Source organism: Notothenia rossii, assembly GCF_949606895.1.
Source record: "Notothenia rossii genome assembly, chromosome: 8".
Taxonomy (NCBI): Eukaryota; Metazoa; Chordata; class Actinopteri; order Perciformes; family Nototheniidae; genus Notothenia; species Notothenia rossii.
In genome coordinates, this window is record NC_136906.1 from 51,922,767 (window position 1) to 51,932,482 (window position 9,716).

Sequence of the window (9,716 nt, forward strand, 5' to 3'; positions counted from 1 at the left end):
AAGTTTTCACATAATTTTACAGGATATTGCTATAATATTTCACATTAATATCTGATTTGTAGACAGAAAGGTATATCCATCATTTAACGGTAAGCTATTGAAATTCTGATTCCATAGATGTGTCTCTCATCACCCAAAATCGCTGAATATTCTCTCAACTCAGTAATTACATTCTTATATTCAAAGAACATTTAAAAAATACAAGTCCCTGTCTGTCAGCTGTGCACCATTATGGTGTAAATACAGCCTATCTACCGATTGGATCAAATATAAAAGTCAGCCGAATTAGTGTTGATATTGCAAGGAGACGCATTGTGTGAAAATAAATTGAAGATGTTGTTTAATTGCTGATATATTTATGATCCACGTCACATATGTTTCGGCGGCAGTTCTTCAGTTGGTCCAGAAGTCTTCTCATCAGGGCTCTATAAAGAGAGAACAACGGCAGATGTCTAATATTTAATGCAGCCGAACCGTGTATTACAATGCATTTATGTGATGACTCCCAAAGAGAAAAGCAAGCACACTCGGAATAAAGTATTATTTTATTTTTAAAACATGTTTTCAGATTTCTTATCGCATAAACACCATATCCCAACATGCTTTGCGGCTAAAACATCCAATCAGTTGAGGATCACACGTCACATCACTACGTCTGTTTCCGGTATTGTGTTTATGACGGATGTATTTTGTTATACACACATTCCTTCACATTTTAATTTACATGAAAGTATTTCGCGAGGCCTTCTAAAAATGTTTTAAATATAACTAGGGTTGTAGTTGAAGAGTTTGTAAATTAACATGAACCAAAGCTGTTGCATGGCAACGCAATCGCACAACGTCACGTCCAGTATTTCCACAACCACACACATCGATTTAATACATTTAAATTTGTTTACCACTGGTGGATGAGTTTTTACTATGGGAGATATTTCCTATGCATGGCCTCAGATTAGTAAGCTTTTTAAAATAATGATCCAACTTGGATGTTTTAATGGGTATTGGGTACATTTTTGGTAATATTTGTATTAAACTTTATAGCCGATAGTAGCCTATGTCAAGTGGAAAGCATGGAAACATGTCACAGTAGAAGAACTAATTTCAAACTCAAATAAGCTTAATATGTCCGCTTTAATGTAAAAACTGCACACTTAATCAAATCCAGACGGAAACATCTACATGTTAGCTGGCTAACAGCTTAGCTAGCTGTGTTAGCGTGCTAGTGTTGTTGTGCCCGTCAGCTAGCTAAACACCACGGGTTAGTTGTTAGACTGCTTTGAGTTTGGTGTCACTTTTCTACCTTTTTATTCACTTAAAACAGTCAGCAAGCTGAAATCTGATTATTAAGTCAGAATGGCTGAAGGGAGCTGTGAAAATGAAGAACAGTAAAGGCAGATATATGGACACAATATGAACCTGAAAATAAGCATAATATGTCCGCTTTAACTATAGAACTGCATAAGGGCACCAAGTAACTTTCCACAAGTCAAGTCCCTTCTTCTGCGTCATCTTCATCATCTGAGCTGTTGTCACTTTGCCAGTCTTTTTCTTCTTCCATGTCCTCGTCCTCCTCCTCCACCAGCCTAGGACTGGGTTCCAGAATTCCTCTGTAGGCGCCTGCTACTGTCTGAGTCTGAGGTCATGCAGATTTCTCCTTAGAAGACACATAAGGCCCTTGTACCCCTCCTCTGTGATTCCATTCGGATAGCCTACAAGTTATATAGCAAACATATAAATTGTGAAAATTATTCAGAAAAAACGTATTTAAGTCAAGAAAGACTAGAATGCAGTCAGACTCAAATAAAAACAAACAGATGGATACAATATTCTTTAAAATGTGTTTGCCTTTGCTGGTTTGAAAAACATTGACTTATGTATTTTAAAGTGAATAAATCCATGTGGTTCACTTACTTCCTGTCTGTGTGATCAATGAAATTAGGGCCATCAGTGTCTGGAGCTTTGATACAGAGTCCTTGAGGTACTGACAGTGCTGCATAATCTCCTTCACAAGGATCTGCTTTTCTTCTGTCAGTCGTGACAGAAGCATTTTTTGGTCAAACAGCCCCTTCTTAGTGAGAATGTCCACACCGTCTGAGAATGAATATAAACATTTCACATTAATGAACACATTTTATTTCTACAGTTTTGTAGATTAGAAGTAAAATCTTTATACAGCACCTCTGTTGGGTTCCTGCCAAGGCCAGATCATGCTCTCTGCAGATTTGGTTGAGAGTTTCTCCACAACCGTGTTGGTGTCAATAGGGTTGCTGGTTATACTTGTGGATGTTCTCTAGCAACCTTTTCTTTCTTGGGCAACCTTTTGGACGATCTTTTGACGCCTTTTGTTACGATCTGTAATGAGAGTAAAACATAGATTATAAAAGAGCTGACGGGATTTAATCAACACAACCAATAAATGTCCCAAAATGCTTACCATTTTGTCTGTAAAGGTAGTGCTTTTTCTGGCAAATGCTCACAAAGAGTGCTTCTATTGAGATCTGCAAACAACTAGTATCAGCAGGACTGGCTGATGCACTTCTTAAATGAATAAGATAAAAAGAAGAAAACAAGTTTCAAACACAATTAATGTCTGTTATTTGCACATCACACATTAACAGGCACACTAAGAGGCACACTAAAGGACAAAGTTTAATTTGGACAGCATTATTGAGTTTTTATGAACCGCCTCCATCTATGTATACGTCAAAACAGCATTGTTCTTACCTTTGCTGACCCACTGTTTGACATCATCAACCCACAGCTCTAGCATGTCATCAGAGCATTTCAACTGGTCCTGCATTTTCTTCAGGCTCTCAGTTACAGCCTCTGTCTTTTCTGCTGTCTGCAAAATAGCAAAACAGAATCATGCCATTTCATAAAATAATTCATTGGAAATAAAGCAAAAGTATGCATTTTAAGGAGGGAATTAACACAATAATATATTTAATGAATTTCTTAGCTCTAGTCCTGCACAACTGCAATGTCTATATGGGGGTGTAATTTTTATATATATTGGGTGGGCTTAAATGTCACATTTTACAGCTTAAAATAGTTATCTCTATTTCAATACACAAACATACTTTTTTGAATCTAGAGGACATGGCAATGTGGAGGCCATTCTCTTTGCGATGATTCCAGCCCATAGCATGGACTGTGAGCATGTCAGTTCTTGCTGTGAAGAAGAATACATCTCATTACAATGTTATAAAATATAAATGTGTACATTTACAGGAAGGTAGGGCACAAACAAGTTCACAAACCTGACTTGGCCATGTATTTAGTTGTTAGGCCACATCTGGATAAGAAGCTGTTTACTTGTTCCACTTCTTCACCAAGAGTGGTGCCAGCACCCTCCTGGTTCCGTGCATTCCAAATAATCTAAAGCATGAGGTAATCAATGTTGATGCAAATCTCAAGGTCAACAACTCATAATTTAAAACATTCTCTTGGATCAGTTCAGACTCATGTGTAGTGGTCAGATTTACCATCAATTGTTGTTTAAGTAATTCAAATCCTCACCTCGCATTTGGTGTTGTGGGCTTTGGCATGCATCACAGACAAGCAATGTCTCATTTCCTTTAGGGGCTGAAGATGAGGCAAGGCTTCTGACACTTTGTTGAGATATGGCACATACCGACACGTCACGTTCATTGCCAAAAATGAGGCACTCTGGAACTCTTTTTGGAGAAACATCGGATAGGCAAAGATTTCTCCTCTATACATATTTAAAGCTTTTAAAAAAATAAAAAATAAATAGTGAGTACAAAGCAGATGGAAGGTAAGGCTTCAGATTATCTACAAATATTTTAATTGAAAATTATCAAGACAACTACCAACCTTTGAGAAGAAATCCATGCCTACACACAGCAATTTCAACACCTTCTTCATCCAACTTGTTGGCTCGCTTAGAGGTCTCCCTTGCTGCTGTCCAGTGAGATTCCCCACACATTGCTTTTCCTGCAGTCTACCAAAGTAAATCGTTTTTAGAGAATCATTATCAGAAGTTATTTCAAAACACTGGATAGTGGGACCAACTGACGGTATTATCAAACATATAAACTATTACACACAAGTGTTTTGTGCTCGACTGCCAGATTCACCTGGATATGCAACTCCCTGGATAATAACAAACCCGTTTTTGGATCATTGGAAGGCTCCAAATGTGTAATATATTCTGGATTAGAATTTAGCTATTTTTTCAATCCAGTTTTACAGCAATAATGTTTGTGAAAGTTTGACCGCATTGCTAACCTCATCACCCTGTCATCTGGTCTCAACACTTCTATCCGATCTCCCAAAAAATATGAAGGCAACTGTGTTACTACTATTTTAACTTCAATTAGTTATTAAAAAAGGTGAGATACATTTTGCTCTGCCTAATTTAAAACTCACACTTTTGACAGCCCCTCGAACATCCTCCACAAAAGTGGAAACCTCAGAGTCTTGGGCCAAAAACACTCCGTCAAAGAAGCGTGGCTCTTCACTCCTATAAGAAAAGGAATTATAGATAACTACTCTAGTTACAAATTGAACATAGTAATAATAATAATAATTATATTTAAAGAACATCTTTCAAAACAAGGTTATAAAGTCTAACAGAAATATTTTAGATTCAACAGCCGTAGTTTTAACAGCTATATAACAGGAAAGAGCTATAGCTACTAATTGCTCCTGTGGGGATTGTCCACTGTACTGAATGTATGTAAGTCGCTTTGGATAAAAGCGTCTAACAAATGACATGTAATGTAAAAAATAAATAAAAATAGCATTCCCAATGTCAAATTAAAATACAAGAACTAAGGACAAGTGCTGTGTCAATGTAAAACTGGTTTGTTTTCCTATTGCCATCTACTGAAACAGCCACCATTTCAGGGCTACAGGCTGGACAGACAAATGGCTCTTTACCCAGAAGTTTATTCTCTTCAAATGTGCAGTACACATACTGCAGAAAGCTTCTCTGGAAAGCATCTGCATTCACCTTGCCAGTCTGAAATAAAAATACATTATATATGTTATCATATTTTGTATCATATCTCGCTCATCCATATTTGGCCATAAATATATTTATTATGATAATACATGTATTTGTCTTTCAGCTTCACATTTGTACTTACTCTTCCAAACTGCTTTGTTCTCTGGTCCAACATTGCAGTAAAGGCTTGTCTAGAAATTCCTGGAGCTGCCGTCTTCATAGCCTCAAAGGAATGGAACAGATCTTGGTGGAACAGGGTCTGTGCTTGCATGGTAGCTGGCCAGTATCCTCTCCTCACCAAGTCATTGAATTCTGGATCCCATTTCTTAGTGCAATGTTTGCATGTTAGCTCTGGAACATTAAGATCGTAAAGGCCTAAGAACACAAAGAAAAAAACAATAACAATGAATTAGAGTAATGTATTAGTTAAAAAATACTTTTAAAAAAACAATTTCACCAAAACCTACCATTTATGCACACCAATATGATAGGTCTACCAACAGAGACTGCAACATCGAAAACTTCACTAGAACATATCCTTGAAGGAAAGGATGTTGGAAGCAAACGGTCTGCAAGGTCAAAGTACAATCAGGAGGAGATTTAACAATGTTGTAAGCAAGCACTATGATAACAGAACGCAATTTGAGATTAAAATGAGTTTTTTTGTGAGGGGGAAAAAAGGCTTATCAATAAAAAAAAAAGGGACACTGACCTTGTTTAGAAATGATGTATTTGCCATCCTGGAGTTTCACAGACTCTGTTGGAGGAATGTACTTGTAAAATCCATTACAGGTGGTTTGACTACTGTGCAGAGTGTGTTTTGCATGAACCAAGATATCACACTCTGCACAAAACCACTCTGATGGCATACATTCCTCACAACGGATGACAGTTTCTTCCAGGAGACAGAGATTGCAGGTCATCTTGACGATATTCTTAGTTATTAATAAGTTGTCAACGTTCTGTGGCCTCGCCTGTTGCCAACACTGTTGAAACTCTTTTTGCCTTTGAGTCCAAGATGACAATGGTGGCACATCACCAACATCTTGCTCCTTAATGGTCTCAAGAGTCCCGTAGAAGGTCTTCTAGTCTCTGCATATTAAAATCTTTAAATACAGAAATATAAATACATACCATGAGGAAAACATTTCATATGAAACATACCTTATCAAGAAAAAGTCTTCAAAAGTAGCTTTTTTCTTACCAGGATCTTGGTAGCTTGAACATGGTGTTGTTATGGTGGAACTACTGCATGGAGGAGTACCATCTGTTTGGGGGGGAAATGATTCAAACCCATTAAACAGATTATTTTAGCTAATTGACAGATTTAAAGAAATGTTACAAAAACACCAACCTTCAGCAAACATGAAAAATATCAAAGCTCAATGTATTTTTGCATTATCATGTCATTTACATCCGCTTATTGGTTTTAGTCCTTAGTCCTCTGACAAAATCGATGTGCAAATATATAGAAATAGGATGTATCAACAGCATTATTAAACCAGTGGCTACTTTAAATCACATATACTTACTTTGATTACATTCATAAAATGTAGACTAACCATTAGAATAACTTTTTTTCCTTCGTTTGCTGCTGGCCACACGTTGCCCATCTTGGTCTCTCTTCCACCAGGTCACTTTTGGACGTGGTTCGTCTTCTTTTTGCATCTTGTTTTTGCGTCTCCTTGTTGAGTCTCCTTGTTGAGTCTCCTTGTTGAGTTTCTTTATGGACATGGAATGTAATGAAACACAGAGGGAGAAAAAATGGGCATTAACTAACTGGATTTAAATAATGACACTTTGGGTATAAAAAAAGCAAGAAACTTGCCTGTGTGTCCTCAACATATGCATCCCCAAGCAGAAGAAGAGCTTCTAGTTTGTTGGTTTTTTCAGCTTCTTTCGACATTGTGCTGAAACAAAAAAAGAAGGTGTTAGTTAGATCATAGATGTAGTTGTAATTTAAACTAGCCTAATATTAAGTGAATTAAAGTTTAGACCAACATCAGCATTATGAGGGAAAGGTATGATTAAAATGTTTTGGTATAGGGCACTGATGTTATTCTATTAGCAATGGAGGAACAAGAGTATGTAAATCTCCTTTGAAACCCCACCCCTGGTTTTAACAATAATTCAGTTATTATGAATTCCTAATGTATAACATATCATCTTCAGATGCATGTTTTTTGGTAACCTGTACCTGCTAATGCGTTTTTACTTTTGGTTAATGCACAGAATATACTGGATCATGTATCGGCTAGCGGCTAGTAATGTCTGTTTAAATATCAACAGGACAAATATCTGAGCAGATCTCAGATCGGCTCGAAGAGTGAATTTAAGCTTTAAAACCCAAAATACTGTCAAAAAACTGAAGAACCCCCATTCTATTTACAACATGATCAACTATGTTACTATCGATTGATTTTAAACTGCAACAGCTCCGTAAAACGACAGAAGTTAGCTAAGGCTAACTCAATGATGCTAACTGAGCAGTTCACGGTTTAACTAGCAAATCATTTGCACGCGTAAGCTTGTATGTCGACACATGGTGCTATGTAAAGTGATGCAAAAGCTGAAATCATTTAAAAAACACTGTAAATGTCTTTATTACATTACAGAAAACGGGTTTACCTCGAGGAACTTCGTATCAAGGAGGGTTCAATGTCTTCTTCTTCTTCTTTTAATGGCGAATCGCCTTCTCGAATTGGACTGCGCTGCATCCAGTGGACCTTTAACGAAACGTGCTATGTGGGAAACACCATATCCCAGCGTGCATTGCGGCTACAACATCCAATCATCGAGCTTGAACCGGGCCTACGTCTGTTTCCGGTGACTTTATTTTGAAAATCAGTTCCTGACGGACGGCTAAAAAGCCCAATATTATAGAATTAAACGAATAAATAAAAACAAGGATAATAGTGTGTTATTGTTGAGTAAATAAAAGTGTGTTATTTAGAAAAGGATAAAAATTTGAAGGAAAAATAAAATCAATAATCCTGGCTTGATATTGAGTAATAACATGTTTTTATGGACCACACAGCTTCCGGTGTTCTCAGACACGACCGTATCCATTTGCGTCTCATATGCACGCAAAACCCGGACTCAGACCTCAATGGGAATAGTTGGCGTATGATAGGCACGCAAAATCGGACTTTAGCGTATCTATTGCACGCATTTTCCAATGTGTAAAGTCGTGTCATTTGTAGGCAGACTGAAGAGAGTGAGTTGGCTGAACAGCAGAGTGGACAATGAGAGCAGTCATATTCCCTTTAAAAGCTTCAAATATGTATTTGTCGTGAGATTTTGGAAATAAAAGTTTCATATTCTGAAAGCCAAGACTTTTTTTATTTAAAATCAAACCCCCGAACCCTGAAAGACTAGTTTTTTACACAAATCAACACTCTTAAAACTACTGGGTTAAAAAATTACCCAATCATAACACAGCTGCTGAGTAACTATAGGACAGAACACACGCTGGGTTGTCTTAACCCATGTGCTGGGCTGGATAATTTTAACCCATGTGCTGGGTTGTTTATTTGACCCAAGCAAGTGATTGAAATTAACTATATCACTGGGTTAAATATAAACCATACATTGGGTTGTTTATTTGACCCAAGCTAGTGATTGAAATTAACTATATTGTTGGGCTAAATATAATATAATAATAATGTATAATAATGTTATGAATTATCTCCAAACAAACCGTATATATATATAAAAAATGCATTTATTGATAATTTGAACAGCTTTGGCAAATCGCCATCATTCCATTTCCACTATAAAAGAACAATGCATTTTAGCACAATACAAATTTAAAAAAAAACTACATCCGTTTGAATTCCAGCCCTTCGAATGGACAAGCTGCTGCCTCCAATCTGGTGTGCATACCGATTCTGATTCATACATACTGTAGCCTATATGTCACAGTGAATGTGAGAAATCAGACCAGGCAGAGGTGGAGGCCATGACAGCAAAGTGCAGTGGAAACAGACTTAGCGAATAAATCCTGACGTAACATGAAGCATGTGACTTAAACAGCTGAGGAGGATGTAACCTTCCTCACATTAATACATGAAACATGTCTTCCAAGTCCATCAACATTTCCACATTCTTCTCCCAACCTTTGAGGTTTGACTGGTGTTTTTTTTTTTAAATGGCATCGGTTCACAAGAGCGGCTGAAGAAATCCTACAGTCCAGCATGTATCTTGTTCTTCAGTCCAAGGACTTTGGGGGAAAGCCTTTCATCATCCATTTGCAAGAGCACTTTCTGAATGAATTCATAGTAGTACCTTAGCTCTTTGGGGGAAGCCATGTTCAGTGTATAGATGACTCCCAGAATGATGGCACAAGCTCGGCCTACAGATCCAATGTTGTCCAGAATGATTAGTCCTTCAACAAAAATCCCAACATAATGTCATAATGTCCAGGTTCTCCACCCTCCTTGTTGATGACATATACCATATGCCCATTGTAGATTTCTGCAGGTCTCTGGTGACGTCATCTCCTTCGATGTCCTGTATATTTAAAGAAAAAATATGCATTTATTCAATTATGTAATTTTAATGACATACTTTATCGTATACATTTTTTGTAATATTGCTCACATATCTATTAATCCCTTAAAACAAAGCTGGTCATATCGTATATATTTCTGAATCAAGCTAAATATGTGTGAGGTGTTTTTAAAGATTTACGTAGGAACCAATAAGCTTGGTGCTGAGTGTCAGAAGTCAGAGAGGATTGACA

At 37.1% G+C, this 9,716-nt stretch overlaps 1 protein-coding gene across 2 annotated transcripts; it reads right to left on the reverse strand.

Moving 5' to 3' along the window:
* Nucleotides 1-533: 533 nt before the first annotated feature.
* LOC307015868 (uncharacterized protein) lies at nt 534-7,751 on the reverse strand. Of its 2 annotated transcripts, none has more exons than XM_079644799.1 (18): nt 7,601-7,751; nt 6,801-6,882; nt 6,535-6,694; nt 6,177-6,239; nt 5,685-6,078; nt 5,440-5,541; nt 5,115-5,347; nt 4,906-4,987; nt 4,393-4,486; nt 3,838-3,964; nt 3,520-3,576; nt 3,261-3,378; nt 3,081-3,172; nt 2,725-2,842; nt 2,435-2,535; nt 2,179-2,352; nt 1,912-2,091; nt 534-1,709 (listed from the first exon to the last, which is right to left on the reverse strand). In XM_079644799.1, exons 5-15 carry the CDS (start codon nt 5,893-5,895, stop codon nt 2,489-2,491), a joined length of 1,281 nt encoding a protein of 426 aa, XP_079500925.1. In that variant the 5' UTR covers nt 5,896-6,078; nt 6,177-6,239; nt 6,535-6,694; nt 6,801-6,882; nt 7,601-7,751; the 3' UTR covers nt 534-1,709; nt 1,912-2,091; nt 2,179-2,352; nt 2,435-2,488. The 2 variants fall into 2 exon arrangements, with proteins under 2 accessions (XP_079500925.1, XP_079500924.1); XM_079644798.1 differs by having other exon boundaries at nt 2,435-2,538; nt 7,601-7,747.
* Nucleotides 7,752-9,716: the final 1,965 nt, after the last annotated feature.

What these genes read in the sequence shown, in the direction of transcription:
- LOC307015868 (XM_079644798.1), bottom strand. Translation starts at nt 5,895, where the DNA reads ATGACCTGCAATCTCTGTCTCCTGGAAGAAACTGTCATCCGTTGTGAG. An exon ending in GAACAAAGCAGTTTGGAAGA is followed by an intron (nt 4,988 to 5,114) that starts GTAAGTACAAAT and finishes TTTTTATTTCAG; the next exon opens with ACTGGCAAGGTGAATGCAGA. An exon ending in GCATGGATTTCTTCTCAAAG is followed by an intron (nt 3,577 to 3,837) that starts GTTGGTAGTTGT and finishes CAGCCCCTAAAG; the next exon opens with GAAATGAGACATTGCTTGTC.